A 19,307-nucleotide genomic window follows, 5' to 3' on the forward strand; every position below is an offset into this window, starting at 1 on the left:
TCACGGTGAGACCACGTGGGAGCTGGTGCCATGGAGACCAGGCCTGAGGCCCTGCCGCGTGCAGCATAGCTCCATTCACTGCCCACGTATCGTCCTTCCGAGTGAAAGGACAGATAAACTAAGGAGCAGCCGGACCTCACGTTCTTGTTTGTAAGTTTAGTGGAATGGGATACTGAACCAGATAGAATCTAGACTTTAGACCACTGTTGTGGCTCTTCCTTCTCCCTTAGCTACCTGTCCATGTAGTTATGTATTCATCCGCCCATTATTTCCCTGTCTATCCATCATCCATCTATTCATTATCTGTGTATTCATCCATCCATATGTTCACCCATGCATCTGTTACATCCATCCATCACCTATCCATTAACTCATCTGTGTATTCATCTAGGCACCCACCATCTATTCATCCATCAGTCAGTCCATCCATCCATCCATCTGTTATTCATCCATCATCCATCCCTTGGTTTATCCACCTAACCATCCAGCCTTGATCCATCATACCCAGCCCTCAGATATTTATTGAAGCTGGGCGTGGTGGCTCACACCTGTAATCCTAGCTATTCAGGAGACTGAGATCTGAGGATGCAGGTTCAAACCCAGCCTGGGCCCTAAAGACTATGAGCCATGAGACTCTTATCTCCAATTAATCATTAGAAAATGGGAAGTGGGCTGTGGCTCAAGGCGTAGAGTGGTAACCTTGACCTGAAGAGCTCAGGGACAGAGCCCAGGCCCAGAGATCAAGCCCCTCAAAAAAATATTTATTGAACACCTATCCAGTGTCATGCACTAGATTAGGTACTTTATAAGACCACTTCAAGACCAACTTTATTCTCAACTTTGCATATGGAGATACTTCATTAATAAGTTAATTGATTCAGGATTCAGTGATACCTGCTTTCGAACATATGCTCTAGTGTCAACTGAAATGGCCTCTCACAGTGGCCCCAGTGGCTCCTTCTGGAACTGAAACAACCTCTGTGTTATCGAATGACAGCGTGCTGGGGTTCTGGAGCCTGCAAGGCTAGGGTGGGAGGATGGGGAGGGGGTAGGCGGAGACTTGTAATGCTGGCATGAGCCAGTGGTAACCTACTGTTGCTACCACGGCCACACCCAGCACATGCAGGTTTCCCGCATACTGCTCACAGCTCCACCTTTCCAACTCTGCTTCTCGGAGCAGTCTTTCCTTCCCACCGGCAGCAGAGTTGCAGTGACACTCGTGGCTGGTGCATCAGCTCGACCAGTCTCCCACACTGACAGGCTCTTCCGTGCCTGCCTCACAGCATCTCCACAGTGGGGTCCAGCTCTTGTGTCCCTGCTTGCTTTCTAAGTTTCAGAGATAGCTGCTCAATTTTGGGCCAAAACTCCTTGGGCTTGTTGGCTGATACAGGATGTGGCTGCAAATGGCTCATCCTGGAGGTTACCTTGGGGAGCACCTAGAAGAGAAGGACTTGTGAGGACCAGGGAGAGGGGATGCCAATCAAGTGCTCCTTTAGACTAGGCATCGGTGGCTCATGCCTTTAATCCTAGCTGCTCAGGAGGCCGAGATCTGAGGCTCATGGTTCTAAGCCAGTCTGAATAGCAAAGTCCATTCATTAACCAGCAAAAGGAGGGAGTAGTGCTGTGGTTCAAGTGCTAGCCTTGAGCCAAAAAGCTAAGGGATAGCACCCAATCCCCGAGTTTTAAGTCCCACGACTGGCACTTTTTTTTTTCTGCCAGTCCTGGGGCTTGAACTCAGGGCCTGGACACTGTCCCTGAGCTTCTTTTGTGCAAGGTTAGATTTCTACCACTTGGGCCACAATGCATCACTTACTGCCTTTTCTGTTTATAAGGAATCAAATCCAGTACTAGGCAAGGATTCCACCACTACGCCACATTCCCAGGCCCACAAAAATTTAAAAAAGCCTCTCTAGGAGCAGGTGACTGCTGTGAATGTGCTTCACATGGGCTCGCTGCGACCTTTTCTAGAGTTTCCCTGCAGAGGGACTGGCGTCATCACCCGCTCCACTGGCGTACTCCATTGGCCAGTAGGAAGAGTTCAGGTGGGCAGGGCTCAGGTGACCCGGAGACTGTGGCTGCGGTTCTGACACCTTCTGTACTCACTAAGCCCTAGCATGGTTCTTCCCCCATGGCCCCTTCTGTCTGTGCCCAGAGGGCTTGTCTTCCCACTGCACTAGTTACCACCCCCTCGGTCATCGTATTTCACAGATGCTTGGGGAGAATCTTCTAGAAGCTTTGGGCAAAAAAAGAAGCTCTCAGGATCCTCTTTGTGCGGAGATATAGTTCTTGTCACTTGCCACACACTGGCTGGCCCTGTTCAGGTCTTGTCAGACGAGGTGGCCCCTCTGTGCCCTGTCCTTTCCTGGAAGGCAGCGCAGACAAGCTGGGTGGCACATGGCTGCAGGCTGCAGTCCCCTCCCTGGGCAGCAGCTCGACTGATTGCAGGGATGTGCTGACTTCCTTTTCTTTCTCTTCCTGCCCTGCCTCTCTCTCCCCACAGCTGCCATGTGCCCATTAGTCAGTCAGGACCTGAGCTTTCTGGTGCCCTCCAGCCCCTGTGTGTCCACCAGAACAGGTGTAATTTATTAGGCATCAGGGCATCAGTTTTTGCAGAGGTCACCCCTCTGCCCGTGCCGGCACCTATTTCCTGGCAAAGGGCCTCCTTCATCTCCACGTGTGCCCACTCCAGTCTCTGCCTCAGGGGGCTGAGGAAATGACAAAAGTTGCAAGAGGGACTTGCTGTGGCTCACACCTGTAATCCCAGCTACTCAGAAGGCTGAGGTCAGGATTGCAGTTTAGAGCCAGCCTGGGCACTGCTCTTCACTAGTCTCCTATGGACCCTGCCAGGAAGATACCAATATCACTTCCAAACTGGATTTGGGGTACAGGCCCACCGCGGCCATTCTGTCTTGGGACACCTCCACCCCACCCAGTGGGCAGAATACAAAGCCCACCACCAGCAGGTCTTCCTGCAGTCTGCTCCCGCCTGGGTGCTGATGAGAGGGCTGGCTCAGGGCAGAGCTTTCCGTTCCTGTCTCACGTTTGACTCGAAGCATCTTTGGTCCACAGAGGAGGCACAAAGCAATGCTGTGTCCAGCACTTGCCATGCTATGGAGGAGGCAGTGTTATGTCTCAGCCCCATGGGGGAAAGTGTAGCAGTAAGAGCCCTGGAGCCTGGAGGCAGAAAGACAAGATAAAGATAATTACAGGGGAGTGCCGAGGTACTGATGCCCCACTCCCACCCCACACCCACAGCCCGGGTCCTCAGTGGTGCTCAGTCCTGGTCAGGGCAAGGGTCTCCCTGGGGCTTGAGGACCGAGCATGGTGGCCGTGTCTGTGGGTTTTCCTGCACCTCTCCACAGGTGGTCATTTCTCACTAGGGAAACAGTGGCCGGCTTTAGGCTCTCCTGGCGGGTGAGTGAGAGGATTCCAGGCAGGGCAGCAGCGAGGCTAGACTGCGGGTCTGTCAGGCAGACCCATGATGGGCTGGGCTGGTGCAGTCCTCCAGGCAGGCTAAGGAAGCCTCTGGTTTCTCCAGCCCCGCTCCAGACAGGGCAAGAAGGGAGGTCTAGCCCTGTAGGGGAAAGGAGTATGGAGATAGAGGAAACTGGCCTCTGAGCAAGGAGTTCTGGGCCACTGCCTGTGGTCGTCCAGCAGCCCCCGCTGGGGCTGGCCGCCTGGCCCTCCTCCTCCAGGCGTGAGTCAGATCGAAAGCAGAAGCTGCCAGACATTGCGCCTGGTGAAGTGAGGCAGAACCAACTGTGCTATTTTGGAACCTGGTTAATTCCCCTCGTGTCCCTCCACCTCCCCGGCTCTCAGAGCTCCTCTGGCTTTCTCAAGAGGGTGGTTAGGATGGGCCTTGATTTCCCTGGCACGTATGCCGTGGGGGTTGCTAAGAATCCCCTGGCAGACCTCCTCTCCAGCTGGGAGATGCTGGCTTCTGGGCCCACCTGGGTAGGTGCCAGTGGTCAGAGCGCCCCCTCCTGGAGGGCGAGAGCTGGCAGCAGGCTAGCCCTGGCACCTCTCCCCCTGCCCATCTTTCACCACGCTCAGGCCAGCTGCCAGCTGTCTCTCCCAGGGAGCGAGCTGACAAGAGCTTCAGGTGGGAGCCGCTCCGAGCAGTGGATCTCAGAGGGTTGGGAGGGATTTCCGGATCCGGAAGGAGATATTTTGGGGTTGAGGTCCTTTCCAGAATCTGTGAAATCCCATACTCTCTGACAGTCCCAACGGAGTCCCCTGGCCAAAATAACTCTTTCTTGGGCTCGCTAGGCCTGCTTGGGGTTCCGCCTTGTACTGTGTGTGAGGCTTGTGTGCAGTTTCACGCGGGAGCTAGGAGCCCCACAACCCGCAGTGGTGATAGAGGTGAGTTTCTGAGCTGGAGATGGGGACGTTGGAGGTAAGGGCTGCCACTTGTCCATGGGGGGCGATGGGGAAGGGGGGACAGAGACCCTGCCTCCCCCAAGGCTTTGCTGTTGTTCTGTGGAAGTATGAGCCTAGAGACCTTCCAGCCTCTAGTGTGTATGGCCGCCTCTCAGGGAACCCCAAGGTATGGCACCGCCCCACCACCCTCCCTGCTGCCCGCCCCACCACCCTCCCTGCTGCCCACCCCACCCTCCCAGGCTGCACTGGTATCTGTTGTGTCCTGAGGAAGCCGGGCCTGCGCACAGGTGAGCGTGACTTGGATTTCTTGTTGGTCTGAAATGGAGGCGGGTGGGGGGAGGGGTATGGAGGGCCGAGTGGGCTCCCAGGTCTGCAGTAGGCATGCAGCGCCTTCCTGTGCCCTCCGTTCCCGCTGTGGCCTGCTGTCTGCTGGAGCCGTTCTTCAGGAGGAAAGTCCTGCGTGTGACAGGGGCCTATGTGTGTATGCGACGGAGTGAGCCTGTGCGATGGTACGTGTGTGTGTGTGTGTGTGTGATAGGTGTGCCTCGTGTGTGTGCACGTGCATGTGCGTGTGTGTGTGTGATGAGTCTCACACCGTTTTTCTGGCACTGTTCTCAGCTTCTAGGCCTTTCCCTAGACCCTGGCCGTGGCCTGCTGCCCGGGCCCCAGCTCCTGGGCTGAGGCAGCCCTGCAGTCCTCCCTTGGCCTCCATCTTGACTCCCGGGCCTGAGAGGGCTGAATGCCCAAGCTCACCGTGGGGTTCACAGAGTTCTGCCCGTCCTTCAAAGTATCCCTCTCCTCCCTGGCCTGGGATTCCCTCTCTCCTTCCTCTTGTCATTCTTGGAACCAGAAGGCAGAGAGTAAAGTTTCTTTCTTCACTGCGTCCACAGACGTCCCTGAGTGAGTTGTTAAAGCATGCCTTTGCCTCCCTGAGGCCATGCCAGGCTGTGGGTCATGCAGGTAGCATGGCCGGGGCCAGGCATGTCACATCCCACCTTCTAACCTGCATGGAGGAGGGTGGTATAACTGCCATCTGTTTACAGATGGGGAAACTGAGGTGCCTGCCCACTGTCATAGTGTGTAGGTGGCAAAGCCATGTTCCCCTGAAGTCAGAGGCTGCCTCAGCCGTCTGTGTAGCAGGCAGCTGCCTACATTGCAGTCTGTGGGGTGAGCCTGAGTGTCCTTTCATGGAAAAAGAGGGACCAAATGGAAATTGGGAAGTCCTGAGTTCAAATCACAGTACCTCCATAGGGGACTAAATGGAGAGCATTTCTGGAGAAGGCGGCTGCCCCCAGCTGCCTGGTTTAAGATCTCAGGACCTCTCAGGACTGCCTCCCGGGCCACCTGCAGTCTGATGCGCATGTGCCCATCCTGAGAGCAGCCGCTTCAGGACCTGGCAGCTGTGTGGCCCTGGACGTCACTGGCCCTCTCTGTAAAGTGGAGGATGAGTTTGTCCCTTCCGTAAGTGGGCAGGGTGGCTGCAGATTAAATCAGTAATCCACATCAAAATCAGAGCAATGCCCGGTGGGTAGTTAGCTCTCCGATTTGCATCCTGGAGTCATCAGCCACCCTTTGTACTTCCTGCCACGGTCACTCCTCACGTTCTGCGCTGTCTTCCCTGTCTGCTTCTCTCCTCCAGTGTCTAATTTATTTACTGGGTGCTGCTGGAGTACAGCAGGTGTGAAGCCTCAACAGGCCTGGAAGGGCTGGCGCGGGGTTGGGGGGGGGTGGCCCACAGGAGCAGGGCGGCAGGGCCAGACACTGCTGGAGTGGTCTGTGAGCCTTAGCCTGGGGCAGGGTAGCTGGATACGGGGCTCCTAGGACTGCTGGGAGCTCAGTGAGATAGACACAAGGAGGCTTGGACCTGGTGCTGGATTTGGAGCCGTGGCTGGAGTCCAGGAGGAAGGAGCTGCTCTGCAGGCCTGGCTGTTGGTGTGCCCACCCACCTTCCACTCAGGCCCAAGGAGATGGGAGGAGAGGCCGAGGTGCAGGCGGGTCCCTGAAGGAAGGCCCGCTGCTCTGGAGAGAGGCGGCAGAGCATTGAGGGCCTGGTTGAAGTCCTCTTCTCACCTTCACCTTGTCATACTGGACCGGGCTACAGAGCCTCCCTGGGGCTTTTCTTATTAGACACCCAGAGCGGGTGAGACTTCCCTGAGATCACAGCTCTCCGTGAGGTCATGCCCAGGGCACTTAGTCCAACCCTGCTCTGGCTGTGGGGCGGAGGGAACCCTTACAGAGCCCACTTACTCCAGAGTTCAAGCCGTCGCCCCAAATCCACAGTGGCATGAAACAGTCCAATAAGGAGGAATCTTGGACCTTATCCTCCTGGAGCTCTAGTCACAAACTGGCCTGGCCTAGAAACTTAGCTTCTCTCTCTCTGTCTCTCTCTCTGTCCCTCCCTCCCTCCCTCCCTCCCTCCCCCTCCCTCCCTCCCTCCCTCCCCCTCCCTCCCTCCCTCCCTCCCCCTCCCTCCCTCCCTCCCTCCCTCCCTCCTCTCTCTCTCTCTCTCTCTCTCTCTCTCTCTCTCTCAGATGTGGAACTTGTAGTCCCAACTCCAACTCCCTCCCTTGGCCTTAAGTTCCTTTCTCCTGCACGGAGCCACTTCAGGGCTGGACCCCACCCCTGCCTTCTCACCACTCTGGTCCTGAGTGGATCTCTGATCTGTGGGATGGCATGTACATGTGGCAGCCTGATAGAATTCTCCTGGGGTCCTTTGTGGCCTGTGTAACTGCCTCAGTGGATCCAGACATACGACCCTCCTCCCCATCCTGTCTCCTGGGCACAGATCTTCTTGGCTGTTGAAGTGTCTGCAAGTGGGGTCAACCTTTATCTGGAGGCATCTGGGAGGTTGGAGGGTACTCAGGCCTTTCTGGGGACCCTCTATAGGGTTCACCCAAGGTGGCATAGTGCGAGGGAGGAAAGGGCATGGATGGGGGGAGGTACTGGGGAGATTTTCCCTATGGTCCCCTGGCTGGCTCTCTGACCATGGCACAGGAGAAGCCTAGGCTCCAGTCCTCGTTCCCTGTGTTCTTGTGGTGTGGCCTCAGCCTGGCCACTGAGTGTCTCCTCTCCTGCCCGTGCTGCCATGTGTCTCGTGAGGCGGCTGCGGGGACGCTGGAGGGACGAGGAGGCCTAATGCAGGTCGTGTGCACAGCGGGGACTCGGAGTGTTGTTAGCGGATTGTTCTTGGACCAACACAGGTGGCCTGGGAAGTCTGTAGGGTCCCGAGAAGAAAGTGGCTTTTCTGGGAAGTTCATTATAACTAGAGAACCTGGTGGGTGGCCGGGAAGTGAAGACAAAGGAGAGTGGATGCAGACAGGGCTGGGCATGTGAGTGGACAGAGCCCAGGAGGGGTGCAGAGATGCAGGGGAGAAGGCAGCTCAGCACGCTGGCCCTATCCCACCCAGGAGAAGCTGCCTGCCTGCCTGCTTGCCTGCTTCGGGCTGCAGGGAGCCCACGTGGGGCTCTGTTTCCAAAAGGAACTTGAGACGAGCCTGTAGGAGGTGTCCCTAGTAGGCCTGGGTAGAGTGGCAGGACAGGGACCCCTCTGTGCCCACACTTTCCCAGCATCCCCACTGGGGGTGCAACGGCTCTGAGGGAGACATGGTCCTCCTGACTGCTGGTCGGGGGGGAGATGGAGACCAGAGTGGGACTGCTGGCCCCCAGTATTCCCGTGACACCCCACGGGGAACCCGTGACCACCTGGGTGATGCAGTGTCCTTGTCCTCCAGCGTGGAAAGGAGACTGTGTGGATGGACGTTGTTGTCTCCCAGGTCATGAGACTTCTTGTCACCTCTGCTGCCAGGGGGAATCAGAGAAGACAGAAGAAACCCCAAACCTGGGACTTGAAGGCTGGGGGGCTGGAGGGGTCCCAGGTCCCGCCCGCCTTGGCCCCCAGGCCAGTGGCCTTCCGCTAGCATCAGTCGATTTCCCCAGGACAGCCCTCACAATGGACGGTTTGTAAGCAGTGCCATTAGAAGACTGCATCTTCTGACCACAGAGGCGCAGACGGACGTCACAAATGGTTTAAACAGGCGTCCCGGCGCTGGGCCCGAGTACTTTGTTGTTTCAGCCGCCAGACCATGTGCTTGTCTGGGAATACAGGAAATTATCTCTGCCTTTTGAGGAAGAATAGTGTTTTCTTACTTGGGGTTTCAGAAGGCCCCATCGCCCTGCACGCCCTCTAGGCCCTAGGCTGGATGAAAGATCAGCTTCTGAAACCCTTTGATGGCTAGGGACTTTATCAAGGGACTCCCTACCATCAGATGTCTTACCCTGTTGGTCCAAGTGCAGGATTAAAGCCAGACTCCCAGCTCCTGGTCAGGGCCAGACTGCCAGGACCTTGTCTTCAGCGTCTAGTTGTTACCTGTGTGACTTTCAGTGAGCCACGGGCTCTTTGTTGCTTGTCTGTGAAACCAGGATGGCAATCAGGCCCATGTCATGGAACTGCAAAGTTCCATGGTGGTCGTGAAAATTATCCAATGACAGAGCCAGGCACTATTGATCACAGCTACGTGGGAGACTGAGACCAGAAGATTGCCAGCCAGCACAGAAAAGTCCATGAGACTCTATTCTCCAAAATAACCAGCAAAAAGCTGAGCTGGAAGCACAGCTCAAAGATCTGAACAAGCAAACTGAGCACCCAAGCTGACAAATTCAAGGCCCTGAGTTCACACCTAGTACTGCTCCCCAACAGATGTATAGACAAAGATGATATGTGCAAGATGATATGTGCATTTGTTATAGACAAAGAACACTATTCCATAAGATCTAAACACACATACCACTTATGCCTCATTCAAAAATATATGATTCTCTGTGTTTTACTACACATTTTTACATGGTGGTGAGCAGTTTTCATATAGAAGTTCACATCCTACTTTTTGTTTCTCGCAGCATGATGTGTTTATTGTGAACCCATTCCATTATTGCTGGACATAGAGTCTGTTTTCGGTTTGTTTTGTTTTTTGTGGGTCATGGTGCTTGAACTCTGGGCCTGGGCACTGTCCCTGAGCTCTTCAGCTCAAGGCTACTGTTCTACCTCTTGAACCACAGCACCATTTCCTATTTTCTAGTGATTAATTGGAGATAAGAGGACTCTTATCCCGGCTGGCTTTTTTTTTTTTTTTTGCCAATCCTGAGGCTTGAACTCAGGGCCTGACCGCTGTCTTGGGCTTCTTCCTCAAGGCTAGCACTCTGCCATTTGAACCACAGCACCACTTCTGGCTTTTTTTTCTATGTATGTGGAATCGAACCCTGGTCTTGACGCATGCTAGGCAAGCACTCTACCACTAGGCCAAACTCCTGGCCCCCGGGCTGGCTTTGAACCGTGATTCTCAGATCTCAGCCTCCTGAATAGGTAGGATTGCAGGCTTGAGTCTGTTTTTTAATCTTCAGTACATAGTGTACAGGGCATCTTTCTGCCTTTTGTTTGTGGTGATACTGGGGCTAGAATTCAGGACCTTGCACTCTCACTTACTTTTTTCCTCTCAAGCTGGTGCTCTACCACTTGAGCCATGTCTCTAGTCCCAGCCTTTGGCTGGTTAATTGGGGATAAGAATCCTCCTGATTTGTCTACCCCAGCTCTCTTTAAATCTAGATCTTCAGAGCTCAGCCTCTTGAGTAGCTAGGCTTATCGACATGAGCCGCCGGTGTCTTTTAACATCATGGATGATCTGGGTAAGGGCGTCGGGCAATTTGCTTACCTCTTCTTTTAAACTGTTTAAAGTCTGCCTTCATTCTTGGGTTGTAAAAAGTGAAACAGTTGTAAGGAGCAGCTGGACAAAAGATCATAAACAAGATACTCCTGTGTCAGCAACACCTGCAACCAATGATAGGACATTGCTGGCCCCCCAGGCCCCTGCTCCCAGCCATTCCCGGGTCTGACCTGGATTCTCACTTCGACCACTGTAGACCCGTCTTGCCAGTTTTTGAACGTCATATACGTAGATTATATTGCATTCTTAGCGTTCTGTCTGCCTTCTCTTAAACCCTGAGGGAGCCCTCAGTGCTGTGTACAGACACGGCCGGCCCTGTGACTGCAGAGCAGCATTCTGTGGGGACTGTGTCACACCTTTCTTATCTGTTTTTCTTCAGTGGACACGGGGGTAATGTTCTGTCTGGGCTCTTGTACGAGGGCTGCTGGGAGCCTTTTAGTGGGTGACCTTCAGTGAGCCCATGCACACTCACTGGGCCTGTGAGTAGGAGGGAAGGTGCCTGACAGTGGCCAGTAGGGGTTTCCGGTTTCCTTGTGCACACACCCCCCCCCCAATACCGGGATTTGAATTTAGGGCTCCGGCACTGTCCCTTAGCTTTTTCCTTCAAGGCTGATACCCTACCCCTTGAGCTGTAGCTCATTTACTTCTGGCGTATGGGTGGTTCATTAAGGGTCATGGACTTTCCTACCAAGGCTGGCTGTGATCTGCAGCTGGCTGGGAGGGGTGCCAGGGCCTCTGTGGGCTCTGGGTGTACATGAATGACCAGGCCACTCTCTGGGAGTGGTGCTTGGCGTGGGGGTGAGGGAACTTGTCCCTTCAGCAAGGGGGCAGCCAGAGTGCTTAGAACTACCCCCCCATCCCTGTCTTTTCCTCCTGTGTAGAGGTGGGGAGCGTTGGAGAGCGAGCCTGTGCCCTGTGTCTCCTGGCTTACTCCCTCTGTTCTGGAACCCCAAATCCACCCACTGATAGCAAGATCCCAGCAGGCCCCGTGGGCAGAGGCTCTGCCAGCCCCCACCAGCGCAGGCTGGGCGGGCCACAGCCGCCCCTGCTCTGGTTGTGCGCATTTCACTTCTCTGCCCTCCACCCCGGAGGGCCCTACTCCTGCGTCCATTGTACAGACGGGCAGCTGAGGTGGGTGCAGCCAGAGCCAGGCCATGCGGGGCCCAGCACACACACCCCCCCTCTGCAGGCCCCACCGAGCACCCTTTGTCAGGGAACAACGGCTTCCTTCTCCCTGTCCCTCCCTGAGACGGCTGGCACGGCCAGGCCCCTTCCCCCTCTCTTCCCCACCAGAAGGACTGAAGTCAGACTGTCCGGGGGAGTGGGCCGTGCCTGGCCGCCTGGGTTGGTGGCTGTCTGCAGCTGGTCAGCCCGGGTCTGTAGTCCAGTGTGGGAGTCCCGAGACGGGGTGAGCCTCTGTAGAGGCTGTGGGGAGCTACAGCTGCATGAGAGGGACGGGGACATCAGTGCTGGGGGGCTGAGGCCCCTTGACTGGGGTGAGAAACAGTTACCTTTTTTTTTTTTGGCCAATCCTGGGCCCTGAACTCAGGGCCTGAGCGCTGTCCTTGGACTTTCTCAAGGCTAGAGCCTCAGCACTACTTCCGGCTTTTTTCTATGTATGTGGTACTGAGGAATCGAACCCGGGTCTTCGTGCATGCTAGGCAAAGACTCTACCACCAGGCCAAACTCCCAGCTCCAACAGTTACCTTTTAAAAAAAAAACCCAACACAACCGTGTTAAGACCTTGGGTGGCCGTGGCTCTCCTGCTGCGTGGAGAGGCCGCCTGGGTTGTGGGAGGAGCCAGGGGAGGTGTCCTGGGCCTGGGCCTCTTGATCCACTGCCTGTGTGGAGACCCTGGCGTCCCCAGCACAGGCTGGGCTGTGCCCTGCCACGGCGTGGGGGGGGGACCCAACCCGCACTGCATGCTCCCAGAATCCTTGCCCATTAGTGCCTCAGTGGCCATTGGCTTCCAGTGGACACTGGAAGCCTTGGTGCTGGGGAATGGGGAAGGTCTCTGCGGACGGCCCTGTATCACTCCCGGAGCTCAGAGTCCATTCAAGGCGTATGGACGAAGCTCTGGGCTCTGGGCTCCATGGGCCAGGCCACTCCGCCAACCCAGTGCTAGCTGTACCCTGCACGTTCAGACACCAGCTGCGTGGGCCCTGTGCGAGACGCGCCGTTTCCCAGCCTTCTCACCCAGAGGCTTACCAAGTGTGAAAACCAAAACTCGGGGAGACAGTCACCTGGGCTCAGAGGGCAGCATTACAGCAGCCCAGGCCGTGTCCCTCCGTCCGTGTCGCCGCATCCATGTCCCAGCCGCATCGCCGTGTCCCTACATTCCTGTGTCCTTTTCCATCTCTCCCCAACTCTGCTCCGCAGTCCCTGATCCATCAAGGTTGTGCTGTTCTTACCAAACCCCTGCAATGCCATGGAATACCCTCACCCCTACCCCCAGGGCCCGGCCCCTCTCCCTGAGCCTCAGCGCCCCAAGGGGAAGGGACTTGCCCAGGGCCACCCAGGGAGCTGGGGATGGAGAGACCAGCTGCAGGACTTAGAGTGATTCACCCTCCCCCTTCGGGCCTGGGCTCCAGGGCCTTGGTCACACCTGTCCATCACTCCTGGATCAGTGAAGCTGGGCTTGGTAGAAGGCTCTCTGGGTCTTCCGTGTCTCTTCTGTGCCAGCTTTGTGAATAATGTTTCTTCTTTTCACTCATGGCCTTATCATGTACTAAGTGCTAGTGGCTAGAGGCCAGAAGGTAAACAACAGGCAAAAGCCTGCCCCAGGGAAGTTTGCATTCCTAGGAGGAAAGGCCCTAACAATGAGTGGAAAAAGTAGCAAAGGAAACCTGTACTGTGGGACCATAAGTGATGGGGCAGGGGGGAATGGAGGAGAGGTAGAGCTGTGGTGGTGGAGAGGTAGGGAGCTGGCAGTTTTGATTGATGGTTTTAATGTAGTGATGGTAGAGCCTGACTATAGGGTGGCAGTTGAGCCTTAGAAGTGAAGGGATAAGCCTTGATGGTATCTGAGGAGGAGCATTCCAGGAGGGAGCAGCCAGTGCAAAGGCCCTGGGGTAGGAGCATGCCCCAGGTGTTTGAGGGATTTCAGAGGCTGAAGGTGTGGCCAGAATATACCACAAAGAGGGGGAGAGGAGGTGAGGGAGAAGAGCAGGGGAGACTGGTGATAGCGGGCCCTAGTGGGCGTTTTGGGCTATGGTGAGGGCCTTGGGTTTTCCTCTGAAGGAAATAGGAGCCATGGAGTGTACTAGACAGAGGACATGTTAGGAACGGAGCTGTGTGTTACAGGACCCTTGTACCCTCTGAGTTACATATGCGGGGAGTGGGGGGGTGGAGGAGGGAGTCTCAGGTCTGGAGGCTGGAGAAGGAAGGCGTGGCTGAGGCTGGGAAGGGATCTGATCATGACACAGGTGTGACAGACAGACAGATTGACTCCTAGGCCAGGTTGATTCCAGGTTTGGCAGGTCGGGGGAGCGACGGCGAATGAAGATGGACTCTTCTGTTCTGGCCCAGGAGCCGGGAGTGTGGACTCATGTCCCGGCTGAGTCCCTGGCTGGCTCGGTGGCCCTGGGCAGAGTCTTTCCGTCCTGTGAACCGGGGGCGCTGCCGCACGCCCCGCGCCTCAGGGACCCGTGTCTCCCCGTCCGCAGGGAGCCGGCACCTACAGCCAGCATGGCGTCACGCATCGGGCTGCGCATGCAGCTCATGCGGGAGCAGGCGCAGCAGGAGGAGCAGCGGGAGCGCATGCAGCAGCAAGCTGTCATGCATTACATGCAGCAGCAGCAGCCGCAGCAGCTAGGAGGGCCGCCCACCCCAGCCATCAACACCCCGGTCCACTTTCAGTCCCCACCGCCTGTGCCGGGAGAGGTGCTGAAGGTAGGCCTGCCCCCCTCCCCCCTCCCCCCAGGCCCTAGCCTGCCGCCCGGCCCACCTCTCCGCCCACCTCTCCTCCCAGGTCCAGTCCTACCTGGAGAACCCCACCTCCTACCACCTGCAGCAGTCCCAGCACCAGAAGGTGCGGGAGTACCTGTCCGACACCTATGGGAACAAGTTCGCGGCCCACATCAGCCCCGCCCAGGGCTCCCCGAAGCCCCCACCTGCCGCCTCCCCGGGAGTGCGGGCGGGACACGTGCTGTCCACCTCCGCCGGCAACAGCGCCCCCAACAGCCCCATGGCCATGCTGCACATCAGCTCCAACCCCGAGAAGGAGGTAAGCAGCCGGGGTGCCCGTCCTCGGGGAGCCCTGTGAGGGGTCAGCCCTGCCTGGGGGGACGCCATGGGACGCTGTGCCACGCTCCGGGCAGGGAGGCCCTGCGCACATGGACTTTGCTCTTTTGCAGTTCGATGACGTCATTGACAACATCATGCGGCTGGACGACGTGCTGGGCTACATGAACCCCGAGATGCAGGTGCCCAACACGGTATTCCAGGCCCGGCTCGGGCACTGCGGTGCCGGGAACCCACCCGAGAACTGGCCTCCTGGCAGGGACAACTGCCATCTCCCTCAAAGGAGGGCCCAGGGCCGGTCAGAATTGTGAATGAAGGCCTGGTGATCTTAGCTACGCAAGAGGCTAAGGTCTAAGGATCACAGTTCAAAGCCAGCTGGGGCAAGAAAATCCGGGAGACTCTTACCTCCAAATAATCTTCCAAACAGCTGGCAGAGGAGCCGTGGCTCTATCCTTGAGCAGAAAGCAGCTTAAGGACAGCCCTAGCCCCAAGACAAAGACTCAGGATTGGAGTCTCCTAGGGAGGGGACAGGGTACCTTATACTAAGGCATCCGTGAGTCCACAGGAAGTCCCTCTGGGGTGTTTGCTCCCCTGCTCTACCAAGTCCAGCAGTAGGATTCCTCCCTTTAACAGCGTCCGTGGGTGGCCACTGGTCTCCCAGGCAGGGACGGCAGGTGGGAAGGACCAGGCTTGGGGAATATGATATTGGCTTTGGCTGTGACCTTGAGAAACTCACCAGCCATGGAGTCCATGTGCTCCACAGGGCTGTGGGTAGATGGTAAGAGGCAGGACAGTGAGGGTTGGCTCTGAGCAAGTAGGGCTGCTTTTTCTCTTCCCCGTTACTGGGGTTTGAGTTCCAGGCTTTGCGTTTTTCTAGGCAGGACTCTTGATTCTTTTTTTTTTTTTTTTTTTTTTTGCTAGTCCTGGGCTTGAGCTCAGGGCCTGAGCACTGTCCTTGGACTTTCTCAAGGCTAGAGCTCTACCACTTGAGCCTCAGCACCATTTCGGGCTTTTTTCTATGTATGTGGTACCGAGGAATCGAACCCAGGTCTTCATGTATGCTAGGCAAGCACTTTAACCACTAGGCCAAACTCCTGGCCAGGACTCTGATTCTTGTGCCTGCTTCCAGACTGTCACATTTATGACTCAGCTGGCCTGGACTGTGATTTTCCTATTTCTGCTTCCTTGCTGTAGCTGGAATGACAGGCCCCGCCTTCTAGTACTGATTGAGACGAGTAGGTTTCTTCCTGCTGCCTGGGAATCACCATCCCTGCCTGGGAAGAAGCCTGGCTCGAGCCACCATCCTGGCTCCCCTCCCCACCCCACTGCTTTTTTTCTGAGGCTCTTTAACTTTGCTCTCCCTGCTTCAAGGGACAACGTAGCATACTGCCTCCAACCTCGCCTCCCATCATGTCCCCCAAAGACAGGTTCCCAGACCCAGTCACTTCTCAGCCTCCACTGCCCTGGTGACGTTGCCCAGAAGCTTGGTTAGGAGCTGGTCCAGATTAAGTGACTTAGCAGAAGCTGGTTCCAAACCTGCAGCCTGCAGCTTGGGAGCAGGGGGGGGAGGCCGAGGCCGTGGCATTGTTCTGGCCCCTCTAGTACTTCTCAAGTGTACTGGGGGTGTACAGGCCCATGCGGTGCTCTGTGTGTGGTGGGGGTGGTGTTATCCCCTGCTAAGAGTGCAGCCCGCCACTCTTCTCCACTCCTGAAGTTCCTTGCCCCTAGGGAGCCTTCCTGAAACTCCAGATCAGATTCAGTCCCTCCCTGGGGCTTCGCTGAGGTAGCTGGTCCCACCTTTGGAGGAGCCTGCTCCTAGGGCAGGGCCATGATAGGCTCGGCTCTGACTCCACTGCCTCGACCAGCTGGCTGAGCCCTGGAATCCCTGCTCCAGGGACCATGGGGCCTGGAAGGCTCTCCCCACAGGAAGGGGACCCCCACTCATGGAGCTCCTCCCCACCATTCCTTCCTCAGCTCCCCCTGTCCAGCAGCCATCTGAACGTGTACAGCAGCGACCCCCAGGTCACAGCCTCCCTGGTGGGTGTCACCAGCAGCTCTTGCCCGGCAGACCTGACCCAGAAGAGAGAGCTCACAGGTACTGCAGCCCTTCCCCGTTCTGGGGGCCCCACCCCCCAATCCTTTCCCCCTACCTCTCTCACTTTCCATCTCCCCCCAGATGCTGAGAGCCGGGCCCTGGCCAAGGAGCGGCAGAAGAAAGACAATCACAACCTAAGTGAGTCCTGCATCTCTCCCTAGCTCCCACCTGGGCTGGCTACAACCAAGACACCCCCCACCCCCGCCGTTCTAGAAGCCTCTCCTGGCCTGGCCTGGCCTCTCTTGTCAGCCCCAGCTGTGGTTCTCTGGGGAGAGCAGAGACTCCATTCTTTTCCCACTGGTTCTAGGAAGGGGTGGTCCTGAAATTCCCAGTTGATCTGATTCATTGTGACCTGTGCAGCTTGGGGCTGGGGAGGGCAGGCCTTGTCCCCTTGTGGTTCCATCCTGCTGGCTGCCGGAGGCTGTAGCCACCTCACCCCCCCATCCTTACCTCCCACGAGGGCCTATCTAAGCTACAGCCCCGGGCCACCCTCGGGGCCACCCCCCTGGTCGCCCTTCTCCCCAGCCGTCCCCACCCTTCTAACCGCGCGCTCTGGCCCCACTGCCTGCAGTTGAGCGGAGGCGGAGGTTCAACATCAACGACCGCATCAAGGAGCTAGGGATGCTGATCCCCAAGGCCAATGACCTGTGAGCAGATTGTGCCGGGCGGGGGGGGGCAGGCAGCCCCGTTGGGTTGCCAGAGATAGAGGAGACTTGGAGTTTGTCATTTATTGGAGAAGAGAGAGGGCTCTGTCCGTCCTCTGCTAACTCCAGAAAGCTCTGGCAGGACCTTTGAGCTTGCCTGGGGAGTGAGGCTAGTGGATAGTCAAGGGAGGCTTCCTGGAAGAGGAACTGCCTGGAGGGAGGGCGTGGAAGGTGGGTGGCTAGGTAAACAGGGAGGGATAAGAGCTAAATGGGGATGGGCTGGGGGGAGAAGCAGGAATGGAAGGCCTGAGCTAGGAATCACGCTCACTGGCTTCTAGAGGTGGTCATGGTCCAGGAGGGACTCTAGCTGGAAGGCAGCCCTCTCTGCAAGAAGGGAGTGGCAGACTGGGGGAGGCAGGCCCCCCATGGGTGGCTGGGCTCTGACTGAGGGCTTGACACCACAGGGACGTTCGCTGGAATAAGGGCACCATCCTGAAGGCCTCGGTGGATTACATCCGGAGGATGCAGAAGGACCTGCAGAAGTCCCGGGAGATCGAGAACCACTCTCGGCGCCTGGAGATGACCAACAAGCAGCTCTGGCTCCGCATCCAGGTCTGGCCCTGAACATGGAACTTCCTGGGGAGCTGTGACCCTGAGCCTGGGCAGGCAGGAAGGAAGATGTCCCAGTCAGGGTGTCAGGCTCCGGTAACAAGCAGTCTGCCCTTCCTTTAAGCAACACACACAGGCTGTGGGTTCTGTTCTGGAACCTCATTCTGCAGCCCGAGCTGGGGCTGGGCACGTGTCGAGCTGGCTCTGGAAGGCTGGCATCATCACTTCTACTGACGAGTGCCAGGTTCCTGTGGCCCCTGACTTCAGGGAGACAGGAAAATGCAAACCTCCTACGTGCCTGGACAGTAGAGAGCTGGATGGGTTTGGTGGGAAGCAGTGGGAATGGAAATTACCATCGAGCCCACTGGCAGGAGCCTCGGGTTCTGGTCTTGCCTCTGCATCTACGGACTCTTGTCCCTTTGTTAGTCCTATGCACAAAGAATGACTGGAGGGGCTGGGAGTTTGGCCTAGTGGTAGAGTGCTTGCCTAGCATGCACGAAGACCCAGGTTCGATTCCTCGGTACCACATATATAGAAAAAGCTGGAAGTGGTGCTGTGGCTCAAGTGGTAGAGCTCTAGCCTTGAGAAAATCCAGGGACAGTGCTCAGGCCCTGAGCTCATGCCCAGGACTGGCAGAAAAAAAAAAAAAAAGAATGACTGGAGCGGTGCACTGGTGGCTCACGCCTGTAATCCTAGCTACTCAGAAGGCTGAGATCTGAAAATCTCAGTTCAAAGCCAGCCCGGCAGGAAAAAGTTCTGAGACTCATCTCCAGTTAATCACCAGAGAACCAGAAGTGTAGCTTTGGCTCAAAGTGAAAGTGCTCAGAGGCAGTCCTGCAACTATCTATATAATATATATATGATTGGAGCCGGGCACCTGTCCCACATGCTGTAATCCTAGCTAATCAGGAGGCTGCAATCCGAGGACTGAGTCTCAAAGTCAGCTCAGGCAGATAAATTCAAGAGACTCTTCAGAAAGTAGAGATGTCTGTAGCTCAAGTGGTAGACTAACAGCAAAAACGCTAAGGGAGGGGGCCGGGAGTTTGGCCTAGTGGTAGAGTGCTTGCCTAGCATGTATGAAGATCTGGGTTCGATTCCTCGGTACCACATACATAAAAGCCAAAAGTGGTGCTGAGTCTCAAGCCTTGAGAAAGTCCAAGGACAGTGCTCAGGCCCTGAGCTCAAGCCCAAGACTGGCAAAAAAAAAAAAATACTAAGGGAGGTTCGGAAGCCTCCATAGAAGGCTGAGATCGTAGGATCACAGTTCAAAGCCAACCCCAGCAGGAAAGCCACCAAAAAGCTGGAAGTAGACCCGTGGCTCAAGTAGTAAAGTACTTATTCCTTGAGCAAAACAAGTTAAGGGACAACTTTCAGGCCTTGTTCAAGCTCCAGTACCAGCATGCATACACACACACACACACACACACACACACACACACACACACCACACACAATGATTACATTGTAGCTTTCAAGCCTGTATTTCTCAATGGTAGGTAATATAATTTTCATTAAAATCCAGCACACACAGGTAGGCTCAAAATGAACGACGAAGTGTCATGAAGGAAAACTCACCCTTCATAGATGCAAAGGGCACTGGACATCTCTTCCTGTCTAGTC

At 56.2% G+C, this 19,307-nt stretch overlaps 1 protein-coding gene across 3 annotated transcripts in view; it reads left to right on the forward strand.

The window, feature by feature from the left end:
- Positions 1-19,307, forward strand: part of Tfeb (transcription factor EB) — a 40,343-nt gene that overhangs the window by 19,772 nt on the left and 1,264 nt on the right. Inside the window, exons 2-8 of one of the 3 annotated variants that reach the window (XM_090355691.1) lie at positions 13,763-13,988; positions 14,068-14,322; positions 14,453-14,533; positions 16,314-16,434; positions 16,516-16,572; positions 17,006-17,081; positions 17,543-17,690. In XM_090355691.1, the coding sequence (XP_090211817.1) occupies positions 13,785-13,988; positions 14,068-14,322; positions 14,453-14,533; positions 16,314-16,434; positions 16,516-16,572; positions 17,006-17,081; positions 17,543-17,690 (942 nt within the window). In that variant the 5' untranslated portion in view covers positions 13,763-13,784. Of the gene's footprint in view, positions 1-12,541; positions 13,989-14,067; positions 14,323-14,452; positions 14,534-16,313; positions 16,435-16,515; positions 16,573-17,005; positions 17,082-17,542; positions 17,691-19,307 lie in introns of those variants that run through there. The other 2 variants (XM_090355689.1, XM_090355690.1) reach the window with 2 other exon arrangements.

This window comes from Megascapheus bottae, chromosome 22 (assembly GCF_031878675.1).
Source record: "Megascapheus bottae isolate mThoBot1 chromosome 22, mThoBot2.hap1, whole genome shotgun sequence".
Classification (NCBI taxonomy): Eukaryota; Metazoa; Chordata; class Mammalia; order Rodentia; family Geomyidae; genus Megascapheus; species Megascapheus bottae.